This window comes from Eurytemora carolleeae, unplaced genomic scaffold (assembly GCF_000591075.1).
Source record: "Eurytemora carolleeae unplaced genomic scaffold, Eaff_2.0 scaffold33, whole genome shotgun sequence".
NCBI lineage: Eukaryota > Metazoa > Arthropoda > Copepoda > Calanoida > Temoridae > Eurytemora > Eurytemora carolleeae.
This window is the reverse complement of record NW_019396220.1, coordinates 206,671-227,830: the sequence shown is the minus strand read 5'-3', so window position 1 is coordinate 227,830 and position 21,160 is coordinate 206,671. Positions and strand designations below refer to the sequence as shown.

General features: G+C 34.0%; 2 protein-coding genes across 2 annotated transcripts; both read right to left on the bottom strand.

Annotated features, from left to right (window-relative positions):
* Positions 1-199: 199 nt before the first annotated feature.
* Positions 200-12,040, bottom strand: LOC111698521 (fibrous sheath CABYR-binding protein). The gene is made up of 10 exons (XM_023468876.1): positions 11,932-12,040; positions 9,962-10,191; positions 8,852-8,995; positions 6,977-7,058; positions 6,652-6,717; positions 5,108-5,179; positions 3,404-3,500; positions 2,926-3,035; positions 1,760-1,964; positions 200-1,103 (listed from the first exon to the last, which is right to left on the bottom strand). Exons 1-10 carry the CDS (start codon positions 11,973-11,975, stop codon positions 369-371), a joined length of 1,785 nt encoding a protein of 594 aa, XP_023324644.1. The 5' UTR covers positions 11,976-12,040; the 3' UTR covers positions 200-368.
* Positions 12,041-16,487: 4,447 nt separating this feature from the next.
* On the bottom strand, positions 16,488-19,115 carry LOC111698499 (pro-neuregulin-1, membrane-bound isoform). The gene is made up of 3 exons (XM_023468853.1): positions 19,085-19,115; positions 17,470-17,635; positions 16,488-17,340 (listed from the first exon to the last, which is right to left on the bottom strand). Exons 1-3 carry the CDS (start codon positions 19,113-19,115, stop codon positions 16,821-16,823), a joined length of 717 nt encoding a protein of 238 aa, XP_023324621.1. The 3' UTR covers positions 16,488-16,820.
* Between the last annotated feature and the right edge of the window lie 2,045 nt (positions 19,116-21,160).

The following is a 21,160-nucleotide window of genomic DNA, read 5'->3' as shown; positions in this document are numbered from 1 at the left end:
CTGATAGAAGTAAGATTAGTAGCGATCAAAAGCGCTTTTTTATCGCATTAAGCCTATACCCCCTTTCATTTTTCGCGAACACTCCCTTTAACAAACAATAGAACAGGTATGTTTGGAGAGGCTACATACGACTTATGAAATTGGTTCTTATCATGTTGTCATAAAAAACTATAAAAAGTTGTTGGAATTTTTTAGTAAATTGACAATATAAATTTATTGCTAACAATAGAAATATCCACAAAAATATTAAATATATTTTACAAATACTGGAGTTGAAATATGTTATGATAGAATTACATTTTGAAATCTTTACTAAACCTGACATTCTGCTATATTGACCTCTCTTTTTTAAACAGGCATCTTATTGCTTAGTATTTCTCTGCTGGTGCCTCATATTTTGGTTCCTCATACTTGGGTTCTTCATATTTTGGTTCCTCATACTTGGGTTCTTCATATTTAGGTTCTTCGTATTTGGGTTCCTCATATTTAGGAGCTTCTGGCTGGGGTGCTTCATACTTTGGTTCTTCATATTTAGGTTCTTCATACTTGGGTTCCTCATATTTTGGTGCTTCAGTTGGTGGTGCCTCGTACTTTGGTGCCTCAGTTTCATATTTGGGTTCCTCATATTTAGGTGCTTCAGTTGCTGGTGCTTCATACTTTGGTGCCTCATACTTTGGTGCCTCAGTTTCATATTTGGGCTCTTCGTATTTAGGTGCTTCAGTTGCTGGTGCTTCATACTTTGGTGCCTCAGTTTCATATTTGGGTTCCTCATATTTAGGTGCTTCAGTTGATGGTGCTTCGTACTTTGGTGCTTCATACTTTGGTGCTTCATACTTTGGTGCTTCAGTTTCATACTTGGGTTTTTCATAAGCAGGTGCTACAGTGGTTGGTTCTTCATACTTAGGCTCTTCATACTTTGGTTCTTCATATTTTGGCTCTTCATACTTAGGTGCTTCATATTTAGGAGAAGTATACTTAGGTGTAGCAGGAGCATATTTGGGATGATATGCAGGATCTACTCCATACTTAATTTCAGGTTTATAAACCTCGCCCTCCTCCTTAGTGATATTATGGGTAATCCACATACTCATGTCCAGGTTCACCTGAACAATACCATAGTAAGTACATTAGTTTTATTAATCAGTACAGAGTTGCATTTTAAAATATAGCTTCACGGACAACTTTTGTTTCAGAAAAGCTCAGTCATTCTCTACAAAGATGTGTTCATGAATATGTGTGTATCATTATGTCACAAGAAATTTTACTTCTCAAAACGCAATTTCATACATCACATCAGTCCAATCATTGCATGATTCGAATCGCTACAAGGATTTACTGATTAAGTGTGCTACTGTTTATGTCTTTTCGTTAAACCAGCCGGTCTGGGGTAACCAGTGTGTAGTGGACCCAGTATTCTTTACGTACAAAATATTCACTTGCTGGATCGATGTAAGATAGTTTGCAGAGATAAAGACACTAGTTAAACAACCGTTGAAAAGTTCGATATCACTTCTGGGCTCAGTTGGAGTTTCAAATTTTCACCCCATGAATTTTGGACGACTTTAGAATTAAGATAGTTGCTAATATAACTTAATCTTCTAAAAACCGGTTTCTGTCCGCGAGACTAGACAGTTTAAGTCCTTACTTAGAGGAGAAACGTTTTTTTTATAGATTTTCCCAAAAATTACTTCATGGTATACTTGATATTTGGTAATTGTTTCTGGGTAAGATTGCAGTTCAGAAATCATTTCAAATTTACCTTTGTATCCTTGTTAAACTTAGGAGCTCCTTTGTATCCTTTAGGCATAGCATTATCCATCTTGCACTTGTTCAAATCTGACTTGGTCTTAGATATCTCGGCCTTGGTCTTGGAGATTTTAATTTCAAGAGCAGAGATGGCAGCAAGAAGTTCTCGGAGTTCTTCCTTATACCTCTCAGAATCCAGTAGATGGGTTTTCAGATTCCTATTGTACATTAATATCAAGCTCCTATATAATATATGGATACCCTACCCTATACACTTACGGATATCAAGATGGCATACAGTATGCCGATATCAAGATCCTTTACAGTGTACAGATATCAAGATCCTATACAATATACGGATATCAAGATCTTATACAGTATACCGATATCAAGATCCTTGACAGTATACCAATATCAAGACCTATACAATATACGGATATTAAGATCCTATACAGTATACGGATATCAAGATGGTATACAGTATAAGGATATCAAGATCGTATACAGTGTACCGATATCATGATCCTTGACAGTATACCGATATCAAGATCCTATACAGTATACGGATATCAAGATCCTATACAGTATATGGATATCAAGATGGTATACAGTATACGGATAAAAAGATCCTATGAAGAATACTAATATTAAGATTCTATACAGTATAGGATATCAAGATACTATATTATATACGGATATCAAGATCCGTTATTGTATGTGGATATCAAGCTAAATACAGTATACGGATATCAAGATCCTATACAATATACGGATATAAGCTTCTTTATAGTCCATGGGGATCAAACTCCATATGCTGTACACGGATATTAAGCTCATATACGGTCCACAGGTACGTCCAGTAACTAGATAAAGAGCTAGCTCTTATATGGTACATGGATATCAAGCTTCTATACAGTCCAGGGATATTAAGCTCCATACAGTACACGGATATCAAGATACTATACATATAGAATATATATCAAGCTCCTGGGCCCTACCCGAATAATTTTTTTTATATATTTTTTAAAACGTAAACTCAAGAATTTACAGTTATTTATGTTCTTCAATATAGATTGAAAATATATAGATTATTAATGAGATCTTCAAAGATAATTCATATATACTTAAATTATAAAATTTCTTTAAAGTTTGTTTATTTAGTTTCTATATTTGTCAAACCTGTTCTCAGTACTGACTTCTGTAAACTGTGCATTAAGAGTTGAGAGCTCAGATGTTAAGATTTCCTTCTTCTTGGCTAGTTCATCGTTCTTCAGTTTAGAGTTCTTAACCTAGTCAAATAAATTCTTATATACAGGATGGTAAACGAAACATAACAGTTATGAGATGATTCAAATATCGTCTTTAATTCTTTATATATTTTGCGGCATTCAATCTAATTTTAGAAGAAAAACTCTTGAAAAAAAATATGTCCTTGCATTTCTAAAATATGTCCTACCATTGTTTGTGCTTTCGATTTTCGAATATAAAAAGATTTATATTGAAATTATCTAAATCTGAACGAAATTTAGGAAGAACTATGAGTATTTTGTGATAATTTTTACAAGAAGTAGGTTGTCAAATGTATTCCTAGTTTTTAATGATTAAATACAATCTTCATTCTGCACCTAGATAAAGTACCTAGGGTTTCTGTATATACCTTGATTTCCATACCCTTATACTGAGCCTTGAGCTGGTTTAGATCCATCTGCATCTTGTTGGATTTATTCTTCCAATCCTCAACCTCCTTCCTCAATCTAGAATATTTCTGGATTTATACAAATTTCTCCTCTTGTCTCCAATCCTGAAACCATACCCAGGAGACACGAAGGTTTTTACAGATATATTCTCTTTTCTCCAATCCTAAAATTAAACCCAGGAAACATGAAGGTTTTAGAAAATACATCAAGGTTTAAACAATAAATCATTCTTTTTACAATCCTTAACCTAAACCTTGGTTATTCCAGGGTTCTATCAACTGTCTCCTCTTTTCTCCAATCCTTAACCTAAACCTTTGATATTTCAGGGTTCTTTTAACTGTCTCTTTTCTCCAATCCTTAACCTAAACCTTTGATATTCCAGGGTTCTTTCAACTGTCTCCTCTTTTCTCCAATCCTTAACCTAAACCTTGGATATTCCAGGGTTCTTTCAACTGTCTCCTCTTTTCTCAAATCCTTAACCTAAACCTTTGATATTCCAGGGTTCTTTCAACTGTCATCTCTTTTCTCCAATCCTTAACCTAAACCTATGATATTCCAGGGTTCTTTCAACTGTCTCATCTTTTCTCCAATCCTTAACCTAAACCTTGGATATTCCAGGGTTCTTTCAACTGTCTCCTCTTTTCTCCAATCCTTAACCTAAACCTTGGATATCCTAGGGGTCTTTTAACTGTCTCCTCTTTTTTTCAATCCTTAATCTTAACCTTGGATATCTCATGGGCCTTTCAACTGTCTTCTTTTTCTTCAAGCCTGAACCTGAACAACGGTTTTACAAAGAAACAGAATTGTTGCATTTCAAACTTAGATTATTTGATTTAACAGAATTTATAGTTTGAAGTATAAAAGGTCTAAAACATTTGGTTGGAAAGATATAGGGATTAGAAAATAAGTGTTTGTGGCAATAACTCAGTTCCTTTCTCATCTTTTCTCCAATCCTAAATGTAAGCCTTAGATAAGCCTCGGGTTTACAAATGTCATCCTTTCTCTAGTCCTTCAGTGAAACCACAGTTTAGACAATATTCAATCTTTCTCCAATCTTTTAACCTAAACCACCTGGATAAACCACGGGTTTTCAAATGTCATCCTTTCTCTAGTCCTTCAGTGAAACCACAGTTTAGACAATATTCGATCTTTCTCCAATCTTTTAACCTAAACCACTTGGATAAACCACTTGGATAAACCACGGGTTTTCAAATGTCTCTTATTTTCTCCAATTCTGAACCTAATCTTGAATACACTATAGGGTTTTTATACATACATCCTCCGGTGAAATATCAGGGATTTTCCTCTATTCTTTAAAAAAGTATTTTTCATGAGAGGGAGAAAATGTATGATTTCATACTTTGAGAAGAGGAATTTTATTTCATGATACACAAAAATATGATCTAACGGATAAAGATAAAGGTTTAAATATTTTGAAAAGTTTGACAAATATCAATTATTTCATGATACACAAAAATATGATCTAACGGATAAAGATAAAGGTTTAAATATTTTGAAAAGTTTGACAAATATCAAATGTTAATTGTAAGAATGTATTTTTTGGAAAAGCTTTCATGAATGAAATATTATCTTTCAAAAAAAAAGAAAGAAAAAAAATATCGAAGAATAAGTTCTCCTATGAATATATGAATCTATAAACCTACCTGTTAATAGTTTGCTCAGCATCATGATTTCTTCTCCCGATAATAGAGATCTCACGTCGTAGATCCATAAGCCTGAAATCCAGAGATTAAAATAGAGGATGTAAATCATACCTAAATAAAGAGCCAGAATATTTGAGATTTCAAACATTTTGATTAAAAGCTGTTCATAGGTTTGATTGCATGAGATAACATTTTAATTTATGTATGTACAGGAATGAAACAAAATGTTAAGGTTAGAATAAACTTAAGGTTTGGATGAAATATCATCCTGGACAAGTACATATGGGAAATTCTATAGGTCAGAAACAAAATTAGACTGTAGATAGGGAAATTTAACTATATATCTTATAAAGTTTGGTCAAGTAAAATTATTTTGAAAAATACGATATATTGAACTAAGTTTTCTAACAACACATAAACAACCAGATTCACCGTTTTTTTCAGAAGAGAAACAGATTAAGGATAGAGAAGAAACAGAATTAGGATTAGAGGAGAAACAGATTAAAGTTAGAGGAGAAACAGATTAAAGTTAGAGGAGAAACATATTAAAGTTAGAGGAAAACATATCAAACTTATAGGAGAAACAGATTAAGGTTAGAGGAGAAACAGATCAAGGTTATAGGAGAAACATATCAAACTTAGAGGAGAAACAGATCAAGGTAAGAAGAAAAACAGATCAAGGATAGAAGAGAAACAGATCAAGGTTAGAGGTTAAACAGACAAAGGGTACAGGAGAAACAAAAAAAGGTTAAAGGAGAAGCAGATCAAGGGTAGAGGAGAAACAGATCAAGGTTAGAGTGGAAACAGATCAAGGGTACAGGAGGGACAGATTATGGTTAGAGGAGAAACACATCCAGTTTAGAGGAGAAATATATTAGGGTTAGAAGAGAAACAGTTCAAGGTTAGGAGAGAAACAGATCAAGGTTAGGAGATAAACAGATCAAGTGTAGATGAGGCAAAAATCAAGGTCAAAGAGTCTATCATTCTGATCCTCCATTTAAAGATCTCAAAATTTATTTGATTAATAATGTGGAAAATATCGTGGTTTTTATCTTGGAAAGTTTCTAATTCTGAAAATTAAAAGAAAAACTTAAATTTCTCTCGCATTCAAAGCTTTTACCGTTGTGACTCGGATATACCCATGTATAAATAGAGGGTCACTTGAAATTACTCCTATTGTCTCTTTAAAGGAAAAACAGACCAAGATTAGGGAAGAAATATAATGATAAAAATCAAGATTAGGGCGGAAATAGAATGATAAAAATCAAGATTAGGGCAGAATGATAATGATATGATGATAAAAATCAAGGTTAGAACAGAAATAGTGATAAGAATCAAGATTTGGGCGGAAATAGAGTGATAAAGATTAAGGTTAGGGCAGAAATAGAGTGATAAGAATCAAGATTTGGGCAGAAATAGAGTGATAAAGATTAAGGTTAGGGCAGAAATAGAGTGATAAAAATCAAGGTTAGGGCAGAAATAGAGTGATAATAATCAAGGTTAAAAATATATCGAGTTTTAACTTTAAAATAATCATAATCTACCTTTTTCTGAGCTCATTGTAAGCATTGAAGAGAGTTTGTCCTCGTTGGTGGATCAAATCAATATATCTAAAAATAATGTAATAAAAAGAAAATACAATAATATTAATGATATCTATATAATCAAGCTCTTTTTTCATATATATGTTAACTATGGCTGGCCAAATGGTTGGACTGAATGAGCTGAAATTTTCATGGTTACCCCGGGGCAGATTTCCCAGGCAATGCAGGGAACTTCAGCTATTTCTAATAATGTTCCAAATTTATTTGATTTAGAATATGTTGACTATCAAAATGTATTATAGTGTTTTTTATAAAAGAAACTAACCTGTGAAGATCTTCAATCATACTCTTGAGTTTCTGAAGTTCAAGGACGCACATCTTGTGCTCGTTCAACAACCAGTTCGTGCCTGAAATATTTATTTAAAGGGACTGTATACGTAATTTTAAATGACCCTCCATTCAAATAAGACTTTGCTTGATTCACAACAGTGCCCTTGAAACCTTTATCTAATTAAGAATGTAATGGATATCGTCGTTTTTCTAGCTTGATCAGTGTATTTTCTAGCTTGATCAGTGTATTTTCTAGCTTGATTAGTGTATTTTCTAGCTTGATCAGTGTATTTTCTAACTTTAACAGTGTATTTTTCCTTGGTAAGTTTCTTTTTTCGAGACACTGCAATTGAAAATAATTCTTTTTTATAAAAATAAAGATAAGGTTTGCTTAGACAAGGGTTTTAAGGGTACCGTTGTGTATCGAATATGCCCCTCAATAAGAAGAGGATCATCTGAAATTTCGTCAACAGTGCCTTTAAGATGTTGGAAAATTTACCAATAAACTTATCTCAATTTTTTAAGACAAGTTCCCAAGTGGTGTCAAATGATGGGTGATGTTTACACTTCTATATGTTATCATGCACAAATAGTTTAATCCTCTTTGTACGGTATAATCTTTAACCCTCTTCGACTAAGATTGATTGTGCACTGTATATTCCAATTCTTTCTACTACTAAGGACATTTGCTGATATTCAAGGAAAGGACACAAACTCTGACTATCTAATATCTATATCTTTGCAACCATAGATATTTTACACTATGAATTCTGTTGGATCATATAATCTAAGCTTGAAATATCAAAGGTTTACACCATCAGATAGGAAAGATACAGGGAGTAGAAAATTTGAGGTTGTGGAAAAGACTCAATGCCTTTTCCAACAAGCTGCAGAATTCCTAAAGACAAGTTCCCCATTGGGAGCTCAAAAACTGTAGTCGTGTCAAATTGCGGGACAGCCGGACGTTTCACCTTCTTGTCTTGGCGACAAATGCTTGATTTTACAGTTCTGGTAACTTGTTGAAACCAACATATTTTATGTTGGGATAGGGTTTGCCGAGACTTGCATATTTAAAAAAAAATCCCAAAAAAATCAATTTAAATTGGATATGTACTGTATACATTAAACAAATGTACAGTGTACATATCCAGTTTTTCAATAATTGTCACGAAGAAATATAGGCTGTTGTTTTTTCGGACAATGCGAAAAAAATATTCTCCAGGATAGAAATTTTTTCCAGTACTCCAAGAATTATTTTGAAAACACTTACATTGGAAAGGGAACCAAAAGCTTCAGAAAACCCTCGAGGCTTCCTTTAGAAATTTGGAATGTCTGAGATGAAATTTTTAATAATGAACTACCACAAACAACCAAACTGAACGATGGTTTAGTAAGAAGTTTTAAAGCTGATCAGCCTGGAATACAGACTGCAGGGAAGTCTTTCTTAGGTCTTAGATGAGAATACACATTGGTTAAACTAGTTTTTAAAGAGCTCAAAGACAAGACCTACACTGATCCGCAGCCATCTCAATCGACAAGAATTCTTGAAAGAAATATTCGATTTAAACTAATTGTTAATTATTTTGATGAATGCAATTTAAATTAACTTTTACAAATAATAAATAATAATTTTTTTGTCAAATTATTAGTGTTATTCATTACTGTAATTTAAAGTTCATTTCGTATCAACACTAATATTGAAGAAATTATGTTGTATTAAAAAAGCAGCCCTGACTTCAGTTTCAGTAATTTGCCGCCAAGGAAAGAAGGTGAAACGTCTGGCTATCAAAAATGATATAACAATCGGGTTTATCAAAGAAATCATAAAATTGTTTTGTTATAAGAAATTATTTAATATTTGAATCCTAACCTGGAGGAAGATCATTCCTTGAGCAAGGTTTAGTGATATTCTTTCTCTCAACACAGCTAGCTCCTCCAATAACTAATCTCTCCTCCTTGATCCTGATCATCTTGAAGGGATCACAGTCTCCCCACTCACCAACATACTGACAATCTAAATACGTCTCATTAAGATTGATTTATCACATTGTTTGAATATTTTTTTTGGAAGCTTCTAAGCATATGTGTTGTGTGAAATTTATGAAACCTAGCTTGGAAACCAAGCTTTGCCTGGAGTTTTCCTTATAAAAGTCAACCCACTCAACTTTGAGATTTTAAACCAAGCTAAGAGCTTTAGACAAATCTATTAAGGAGTTCCTTAGTTTTGACAAACAAAAAACAGAGATTACTACTTAATACATATGGATATACCTGCATTATTTCTTTAAAATTATCATAATACCGTTCAGAAAAAAAAACATATTATTTGATTTTATTAGTTTAACATGAGGTGAATTAAAGGGATTGTATGGATCCGTGTCTACATTGGTCCCTTTAATCAAAGAGTGCAACAAATTATTGAAAACGTAACATTTTTAAAGTTTGGGTGACACAGATTTGTATTCTGTCTGAAAGTTTATATCCTGCTGACGTGATTTTAAAAGCTTTAAAAGTCTAAAACAGGGCCAAATGTTGTTCAGTTAGAAAAATGCCTAGCTTTTGCAAAAAAGGTGTAGCGGTTAATTTTGTGAATTGTTTATGGCACCCTTAAATTGAGGGATCACTTACATGTACATTAATAATCCACCACCAGTTATATTAAATGTAATGTACGCAATAAATAAGTATCTTTCCTTTTCCTTTTATTTTTTTATTTTTTAGAATTTTGGGGAAATATTCCCCCATCTGTATTTTTGGAGGTTTTTTAGATATTTTCTCCTGAAACACTTAATTTTGTATGTTTTTGTTATATTTCATTAATTAATGATTACTTAGTAACTGCTTAATACTTACTTCTTATTATACCCATTATGTAATATGTTATTTATGTATTGTACAAATGTACATTGTACTACATCGTACACTCATCTGTTAGAGTTGAGATTAAGAATGGAGAAAAATTTATTAAAAAATGAAGTACCATTATATTCATCATGAGCTGGATGCATCCTGGTTTCATTATAAGGTTCAGGAGCAGCGTAGCCCCCTGAGCTGGAACCAGAACTATACCCTGAGGAGGCATAGCCTGAGCTTGAATCGGAGCTCATTGCAGATGAAGACGACTTGGCTGCAGCTGATGAGGATGCCGCGGAGACAGAGCTGGCAGCCATTTTACTGCTGCTGCTGCTGCTGCTTTCATCTCCATTGGCGCTAAAATATAAACAATTTAGATAAACTATTATTATTGTACGTCAACTGTCATAAATTATCTTTTTACCTATCTGAAATCAGGTAAAGAGATTATTGAAGAAATTAATGGTTATAGGCAATTGGATGATAAATTATTTTTTTATGTACGCTCATGAAAAGAACAATATGCAGGAGCTGCTAGGTCATAAAGTCGAATCTGTAAATTCACCAAATTTAGACATTTTTCTTAATTGTGTGGATTAGTAACTTTCTTTGAATCACCATAGAATTAAATTTGATTCTATGTTTTATGTTCTTATCTTAAAAGGAATTGAGTCTTTGCCACAAACTCTGATTTTCTAATCACTTTATCTTTGGAACCAAATGTTGCATACCTTAGATATTTCAAACTATGAATTCTGTTAGATCAAATAATCTGAGTTTAAAATATCAAAGGTTTACAACATCGGGTTTTAAAGATATTGTGGTTTAAATATTTGATTTGTTCCAAAGACTCAATTCCTTTCTGATAATTTTCTACATGCTCAATAACAGCAAAGTCGGAAACCCACTACTTTTTTTAATTCCTTATTTATTTGAACATACATTAAATACATTTGAACATACATTAAATACATTTGAACATACATTAAATACCCGAATTGTTAGGAATACAACTAGTTTCCCTCAAAGATGTTCCTAATGATAGATACTGTCTACCAAAACCTGGTTTTTATCCGCAAATGGTATTTTTCATGAGTCTAATATAGTAATGTGGTTTTACACTAAACTTAAGCTGACCATGCTAAGTATACTTAAATATTTTTTTTCTCGAGCATTTCACAAGGCTTAGATGCAGTCACAGTGAGAATCATTGTTAAACCAACGGTACTATTATTACAATGAGACACATGGAAAACTGTTGAAGATTGTTGGATTCAAGTTATGAGTTTGAATATTCCCATGAAGATGAAACGTTGTAATTATTTAGTGTACACACTCACAGATCCATTTCACTTAATAAGTTGGTTTTCAAGAGCAACTGGTAAAACTGTTTGCTTTATAACAACATCAAAAACATAATACTGCTTATATATCGTCTTCTTATCCACGGTTTTATTGTTTTCAATGTACCAAAAACATTCGTAGAAGTATGCTCAATATCTCTCACTTAAAATCCCAGAGACTGCAGTCTACTTTTTTTATGTACACCATATTATTAATAGATCAAAAAGCTAGGGAAAAAAGTGTTTTGCGGTGATAATTCATCTTTATTTTTTTATCTATACTTTTTATTCCCAAACCTCCAATCCGGCCGAATCTTTGAAAAATTTGTTTTAATCCTTTAAAATTAATTTAGATTCGCTCTAAAGATAAAAATATAGAATCCTAATTTTCGGTGTATATCTCTGAATAAGCTAAAAACTCAACTACCCCTGAAATGCAGGGAATACATGAAATATATTGGGATTTAAAAACAAAACTATTTTCTGTTGTGTTCTTTCATACACATTTATCATATTCTAAATCCTATTTAGCTTGACTAGATTGAGATTTTTTATTAAAAACTTGAAAACTCTTATCTTAAGAATGAAAAAAAAATTGACTTTTCGTTAAATTTAAAAATCTCAAAAATATGAAATAGGTAAAATATATATGATATTTTTCTATATTAAACTAAAATGAACGAATCCTTATGATTACGTTAAGTTTTTATCTCTTTATCTTAGTTTTCCTAAATAAATGTGAATACAAGTTTACCTGGTATATATAGAGAAGATGAGAACTATAACTATTCCTCTCATCTCTCCTCTCAACCCTGGAATGGACAGGATCTGAACTAGAATGATTTAAGACAATGGATCAGTTTACCAGGAATTGGATATTGGTATAAATCATTCCTGAGGTGGTGGTAGTAAACATTAGAGGACAATTATCTGAGACAGGACTCTTGTTACTTAACTAATATATTCATCACTTTCTATAGAACTCACTTTACATCTCCCTTACTTTCTATAGAACTCACTTTACATCTACCTCCCTTTCGATAGAACTCACTTTACATCTACCTCACTTCTATAGAACTCACTTTACATCTACCTCACTTTCTATAGAACTCAATTTACATCTTCCTTAATTTCTAAAGAACTCTCTTTCCATCTACCTCACTTTCAGTAGAACTTCCTTTCCATCTCCATCAATTACCAAAGAACTCACTATCTGTTTACCTCACTTTCCAATTATCTCACTTTCTATAGAACTCACTTTCACTCTACCTTACTTTCGATAGAACTCACTTTACATCTACCTCACTTTCTATAGAACTTACTTTACATCTTCCTCACTTTCTTTAGAACTCACTTTCCATCTACCTCACTTTCTATAGAACTCACTTTCCATCTACCTCACTTTCTAAAGAACTCACTTTACATCTTCCTCACTTTTAGCAGAACTTCCTTTCCATCTCCCTCAATTTCCATAGAACTCACTTTCAGTAGAACTTACTTTACATCTACCACACTTTCTATAGAACACACTTTCCATCTACATCACTTTCTATAGAACTCACTTTCCATAGAACTCGCTTTCAATCTACCTCACTTTCCATAGAACTCACTTTACATCTGCTTCACTTTCTATAGAACTCACTTTCCATCTACCTCACTTTCAGTAGAATTTCCTTTCCATCTCCATCAATTTCCAAAGAACTCACTTTCCGTCTACCTCACTTTCCAATTATCTTTTCATAGAACTCATTTTCCATAGAACTCACTTTCCATCTACCTCACTATCCATCTCCCTCACTTTCCAACTCACTTACTTTTCTTCTACTTCACTTTCCAAATAAATCACTTTTTATCTAACTCACTTTCCGTCTCACTCACTTTTCTTCTACCTCACTTTTCTTCTCCTTCACTTTCCAGATACATCGTTTTTATCTCCCTCACTTTCCATCTCCCTGACTTTACAGCTTACTCACTTTCCATCTCCCTCTCTTTCTCAACTACTCTCCAATTAGAGAAGTTATGATTGAAAGAAACCAGTACAAACTTTGGACTGGTACAAACTTTGGACTGGTACAAACGTCGGACTAGTACAAACGTCGGACTAGTACAAACGTTGGACTGGTACAAACTGGTACAAACGTCGGTCTGGTACAAAATGTTGGACAGTACAAACGAAGGACTGGTACAAACGTCGGACAGTAAAAACGTCGGACAGTACCAACGTCGGACCAGTACAGACGTCGGACTGGTACAAACGTCGGACAGTACCAACGTCGGACCAGTACAAATGTCAGACTAGTACAAGCGTCGGATTAGTACAGACGTCGGACTGGTACAAACGTCGGACAGTACCAACGTCTTACCAGTACAAACGTCGGACCAGCACAAACGTCGGACTAAGAAAAAAAATGTATTGGAATTTAAGATTTTTTTTCAAAAAGGTATTTCCTGTTATCGAATGGTCTAATTAAAATCTACCCAAAGGAACCGAGTTCTTGCCGCTAACTCTAATATTTTCAGCCCTATATCTTTGCAGCCTGATGGTATTAACATTTGTATACTTTCAAACTTAAACTGCTTGATCTTATAGATTTCAAACAAAGGTCTATGACATCAGGTTGCAAAGATATAGGCATAAAAGTATTAAAGTTTGTGGCAATTACTCAATTCCTTTTAGATCTGTTGTGTATACAGTGTTACCTTCAAAGGGTTGAGACTTTATTCAGTTTTCTTTGATTTTTATCACAATAAGTAAGTTTCAAACCCAACCAAAGTCTGACGTTTTTCCTTATAAATTCACCCGTCCGACGTTTGTACTGGTCCGACGTTTGTACTAGTCTGACGTTTGTCCCAGTCCGACGTTTGTACCTGTCCGATGTCCCAGTCCGACGTTTGTACCCGTCCGACGTTAGAAAGTCTGACGTTTGTATTGTCCGACCTTTGTAACGTCCGACGTTTGTACTGGTACCTATTTAAAACATAAAATTTGAATCTTCTGTGCTATTTACTCTAGTTTGATTGTTGTACTATCCCTTTTTTGTCACATTTCATTTTTTCACATTTTATTTTACACTTCCGTTTTTCAAACTTCACTTGCTGTCACATTTCATTCTACACTTCCTTTTTTCACGATTTATCTACTATTTCTTTTAAACTGTCTTTTATTCTAAACTTGGTTTCTTTTATAATTTATTTAANCCACCCCTCTACAATAAACCGTCCTCCACCTCGTTTGAAGAAATTTTAAATACCGACCAGTGGTCAATTTTCTAATGGTGACAATTTTGATGGATTGTCTATTTGCTTAATATTATTGGATGGACCGAGGGTCACGTGGTTCAGATAATTTGATCCTATTGGTCAACCTCAGCTCAGGACCTCACACAGAAAAATTAGCTGAACACATTTTTAAAAAATTCCAATCTCCGAATTAAAAAGATTGTTGAAGTATAATCATTATGAACCACCGTTTCTGGAAGGAAATTGAAAATTCATAATTTGAAAAATTTAAAGACCTAGATTTGATCATTTTGCAAGACCTAAAATATGTTGACTTAGATGTTTTGAATAAGCAGGGAAGGTGGAAGGGGGTAGCTGTGGGGGGGGGATAGTAAAACAAGGAAGAGAACAGTAAAAATGATATTGATAAAATGACCACAACAAGTGTAAAGGAAGCAGGTGAGGACAGGTGGAGTGAGGACGTATCCTGGACTAGGACGGAGAAGGCAGGTGCATCTCCAGGTCATCTGCTTGTACCCTAAACTCCTTATACCGGGATAATTAGTAACCTTCCACCTGCACTGGTTTTCCTTAAAACCTATCCAGACCACGTTGTGCAATTATATTTTCTTCAGGAATACGCAATAATTATAGGAAACCTTTCTAGCAGTTCTCCGGTAGGATCAAACACGGTTTAACTCAACTATGTTGATATCTATATAAAGTAATAGAGTCATAACTCTTTAGATGACAGCTATCTCTCCGCGGTCAAAATTAGATATTTAGAGACCACCCTCTGANCCAGCATATCCCACCCTTTGTTAGTACTCAAACATAGTAAATTGGGTGGTATACTGCTATCTCGGGGGATCGGTGGCAATTTATATAAAGACCTCTCTATTGACAAGAATTCCTACAGGAGTTGATGACAGAATAGAATAAAAAGGAGGCGGGCTAGTTCAATGTTAAGAAGTGGGTGGGCGGTTCAACACATTCTCTTATTCTCATCTCATATAATAGGAGAAAGATTAGGGGAGTTACAAAGAGAGGGTTGAATTCCAATCCGACAATAGGTGATGAAACATTAAAGAAACGACCTCCCACTAATCATAACTATATTTATCTTTCTATTGCATATTTAGTAGGTTTAATATCTTAGAAGTCTACATAGGTTTAATATCTTAGTAGTTAAATTAGGTTTAATATCTTACTAGTCTTATTAGGTTTAAGTTCTTGGTAGTCTAAGTAGGTTTAATATCTTAGTAGTCTAAGTAGGTTTAATATCTTAGTAGTCTAAGTAGGTTTTATATCTTAGTAGTCTACGTAGGTTTAATATCTTAGTAGTCTATGTATGCTTAATGTCTTAGTATCTTAGCCGTCCCCGTGGTTGTTTAAAATCTTGGCCATCCAAATATCTGTCTAATCAAGATATCTTAATGTTAAATATCAATATGATATCTATCTATCTATCTCTATATCGGAGAATGTATGTGAAGTAATTAAGAAATTATTTAAATAAGAGATTGAATTCAGAGCAAACAATCTCAGCGTGAGAGAATGCTTGTCCCATGAAACCCCTTGGTTTCAATTGGACCTGGAGTTTGGACAGATCAATAAGTTGAACTATCCCAATGTTAATTAACCAATCATTAATTAGTATTACAACTATTTCCATTATATATCTCACAGCAGTATCAACTTCAGCTAGTATACAGCAGGAGGGTACTTGGATTCTATACAGAATAAGAAATACTAATATTTTGGTTTAGCGGAGATAAAAATAAGGATAAAAGTAAGGATAAGTCTCTCAAGAATGGAATTTATGTATTGGATTAGAGAGAAGTCGGAGAAGAGATATTTCAATCCGTCCTTCAATCGAATTTTCTAAAGATTATCTTTCTTTAAATATCTGGGGAGGGTGTCACCTGGTTTAACGTGAGGACTAATTCAAATTTGTTTTGCAGGGGGGTGGGGGAGGGGAGATAGGGGAGGGGTCAAGAAAATCATGTTTGAAAGGGGATAAATGGGGATACAACCTGGTGAATGACAACTTTAATTCTTTTGAAATATTTGAGAGTTAAGACCACAATAAAGAATAAAAATGCATGGAAGTATAATATATGTAAGATATTTACTAAATTATAATATCAATCTATAAAACAGAGAAACGAGGCTTAAGAAAAGCCAGATTGGAGATCACTTACAGCATACTATTCCGGATATATACAATTGACTAGAGGAGAAATAGGTTTCTATTCAGAATGAATGCCTTGAGGAATCTTCACCTGGTCCAAGGTTTGGCAGGGGGAGAGATTAGACCAGGAGAAATACCTTATTATTGGAAGCACGACATTTTCTCCAGGTATTATTAACCAGTGAAACTATTCAACATTAGAATACCGGGTTCTCAGCTCAGATGGCATCCTAACAGGAATGATACGGGTTTCCAATTCCAAACAAGCACAAGGTGTTTACAATACTTAGAGAAGAGTAAAGAGCTGAAGTCGTCTTTCGTTCGCACCTTGCTCCCTGGAATCCTGGAGCACAGGAGCAGCTGAGTTCTCCTAACCAAGGGATATACGAGCAGCTTCCATTGTTCAGACAATATCCCTTCAAAGGACAGGAAACCTTAGCACCTGGATTCTGAGGCAATCTTGTTGTAGTCGTTGGTGTTGTTGTTGAAGTAGAACTTGTGGTTGAAGTAGAACTAGGAGTAAAAGGAGAAGTAGTAAGGGTAGTGGTTGAGGATGCAACTGTACCAGTAGAAGAAGTGTGCTCTACAGTATGTTCTGCGCTCTCCGGGCTGTTGACAGAACTAGGTGATCTCCTTTCAATGAAGATACTGTAGGATTTGACATCTCTGCCTGCTGGGTTGATGACAGCACAAGAATACACCCCGCTGTGGGCCACCCTCACAGGATTGAGGAGTAGGACGGATTTGTACCTGAAATTATCGGCTCATTAGGTTCAGCAAACACGTTTCCAGAACAAATGGATTGGGGTAAAGATAATCTTTTAAATCTTCTCCTATCTTACTTAATCTGTTTTAGAAATTAGAAATATAAATGTTTACCTCTTATTTTTGATCTTGATATCTTGAGTGATCTTGATCTCCTCTCCGTCCTTACTCCAGGATATTTTAGCATGGTTGAGGGTTCTCTTGGTTCTGCAGACCAACTTGACTTTCCTTCCATCCGCGGACTTTTTCACATCCAGGCTACGTATCTTTGGAGGTTTAACTGAAAATATAGTCCATAAGAATACTGAATAGTCTAAAATCTTTTATCTGTAAAGCCGGTTAACCCTCCCTTCCCCCCCCCTTTTTGTACCCCCGTGCCCACCCCTCTACAATAAACCGTCCTCCACCTCGTTTGAAGAAATTTTAAATACCGACCAGTGGTCAATTTTCTAATGGTGACAATTTTGATGGATTGTCTATTTGCTTAATATTATTGGATGGACCGAGGGTCACGTGGTTCAGATAATTTGATCTAGAACTAGGATAGAGAACTAGGATAGAAAACAAGGATAGAGAACTATGATAGAGAAATAGGATAGAAAACTAGGATAGAGAACTAGGATAGAGAACTAGGAGACAAACTAGGATAGAGTAATAGGATAGAGAACTAGGATAGAGAACTAGGATAGAGAACTACAACAGTGTGTTGTGTTTCATTTTATCTCTCGAATTATATTTCTAGGTTGTTTTTTTAATAGCATTTTTAGCATTTCTAGGTTTTTTTTTCTCCAGGATTATGCTTCTAGGGTGTTATGTTTCATACTATCCTAATGATAATGCTTCCAGGTTGTTCTGTTTTATGTATTTCCTAGGTTTGTGTAAACTGGTATATTTATACTGAAAGTCGATATGTTTTGAAAGATTAATGATATATGACAGACTAAATGTTTCCTTCAGTTTATTTAAAACTTAGTAAGTATACATAACTACATTTTAGGGTAATTTATAAAAAATATAAACCTGGAATTAGTATAGAGAAACTTAACTACATTTTAGATAATGCCATATATATATATGGATAATGCATACAAGAATAATAAACAGAAAACAGGAAATCATGTTTGAATAAAAAATAGAAAACAGGAATTCATATCTGAATAATAAAGTAAAACAAGAATTAATATTTGAATTAAATACAGAAAATAGGAATTTATATTTGAATAAAAAACTGAAACAGGAATTCATATTTAAATTTAAAACCGAAACAGGAATTCACGTTAGAATGAAGAACAGAAAACAGGAATTTATATTTGAATGAAAAACAGGAAAGATGAATTCATGTTTGAATGATAAACAGAAAACAGAAATTTTTATTTGAATGAAAAAAAAACAGAAAAGAGGTATTCATGTTTGAATGATAAACAGAAAACAGGAATTCAACAGAAAAAGTGAAGCTTTCTATTATGACAAAGAGTGTTATGTTTTGTTAAAATAAATAACTGTAAAAATATTTATTTTTTAAAACGATTTTGACGAGCAATATAATAATATTTCATTACTTTCAAATACACTATTTATTGGTATTTTCTTTCTTTAACTAAATTTTGTTATTATTACCAGTGGTGCAGTAAGGGGCAAGTGGGATGGAGAAATATATAAATTGGATTAAAAACTGGTTTATTATGCCAAAAAAAATTGACGGACGGACGGCGGACGGGTTTTATGTTACCCTGGAAAGTATAATCATAAACCGCCACCATGACTAACACAGAAAGCACAATGTATCATCTTAAAGTTTAAGAAGGGTTTAAACCAAGATTATTGTTCCAACGTTTTCTAGGCAAATATTCAATGTTTTATCAAAGAATAATTAAAAAAGGTTTGGTATGAGAGCAGAGGGGTGAAGAAGTACTTTGTAAATATATACGAAGATGAAGGGGTGGAGGATAGTTGGACAAATAGTGAGGAATAAGACGAAGGCAGAGAGAGAGAGAGAGAGAATACCTGTCCGTTGGTCTCCATGAAAACTCCAAACACCAACCTTTTAGTTCCTCGGTAACTTCAGCTTTCTCCGAACCTTTAAATAAACAAGTAGACACGAAGAAAACCCTTGTTTCAAGGTTTAGCTTGAATACTTGGAGTAAAACGTCCTTAAACTGCAAAATCTTTATTTTTTTTTACATTTGGAACATGGTGTAGTTGAAGATACAAGGGAGAACTCCAGGGTTGAACTTATACTACGATTTCCGGGACTTCCGGGTTGGGAGCCAATTCTTCAGGAAATGGTTTACTACGGGAGGGGGGTGGGTGTAATTTGTGGGATTACTTTGACTTCCCGGTTCAACGATTTTAGATTTCGTTTTTTGATTGCGTAAAATCATAGAAAAACAATGTTCTGAAACAAATATGGCAAATTGCGCAATTTTGATTAAAACTTTATTAGTATTGTGAGTCAAGTTCTTAAAGGTTTAAATTAAATAGTTAGCAGATGACAATAGGTTACCATGTACAGAATTGGATGATAGAATTGAAGAGCAAGGAAATATTTTGCAAAGTAAGAAGGTGGGATTATTGGAGCATTCTCTAATAAAGAAAGACTAGGTTAGGTCTTGAATGTCCAGATGGTGGAATAATTGAAGGTTTCTTTGGTAAAGAAAGGAATTCTAAGAAGAAAAGGTTTTGAAGGATAAGAAGGTTGAATAATTGAAAGGTTCTCCAATAAAGAAAGAAATATTCTGAGAAGTTAAGGTCTTGAAGGTTAAAAAGGTGAAATAATTAATTCTGATAAAAAAAGGATCGATTGAGAAGGTTAGGTCTTGAAGGGTCAGAGGGTGGAATAATTGAAGGTTTCTCTGGTAAAAAAAGGATTAATTAAAAAGGAAAGGTTTTGAAGGGTAGGAAGGTGGAAGCATGAAAGGTTCTTGGATAAAGAAAGAGTAGTTTGGGGATCGAGAGAGAACGATTTTGAAAGAAAGAAAGGGTGGAATAAGAAAGGTTGAAATGATTAAGTGGAGAAGGAGAGAGAGGGGGGGGAGGAAAGTTGCCTTTAATTTGTAATTATGAAAAAATAATAATAATTTTCTACAAGAAGGGAATGTTTATCCTGCACGATGGAAGGAATTATGCGAAGACGAGGGATATTGGATTTGTTTAAAGAGACTCTTGTGAATCCAACTTGCCAATCTGATAACAGAGGGTAACTTGAAATTACGCCTACAGTCCCCCTTCAGTAAAATATGAAATGGAGAAAGAAAGTCCAAGAGAAGGATGGAATACTGGAGTAAATATAAGGACAGTTTAACTATGACAAGGATGGAATACTAGATTAAGACAAGGATAGTTTAGTATGACAAGGATTGAATACTGGATGAGGACAAGGATAGTTTAGTATGACAAGGATTGAATACTGGATGATGATAAGGATAGTCTAGTAAGACAAGGATGCACTACTGGATGATGATAAGGATAGTCTAGTAAGACAAGGATGGACTACACGATGATGATAAGGGTAGTTTAGTAAGACAAGGATGAACTACTGGATGATGATAAGGATAGTTTAGTAAGACAAGGATGGACTACTGGATGATGATAAGGATAGTCTAGTAAGACAAGGATGGACTACTGGATGATGATAAGGATAGTTTGAATAACGTCCCTCCCTGCAAAGATGGTTATGACTGATTTACAATGGTACCATTGAAACCTTTATCTGATCAATAATGTGAAAGATATTGTTGTTTTTCTAGGTTTAAAAGTGTTCAACTCTGATAATGCCAGTATGTTTTCTTGCAGTAGAAATGCTCGA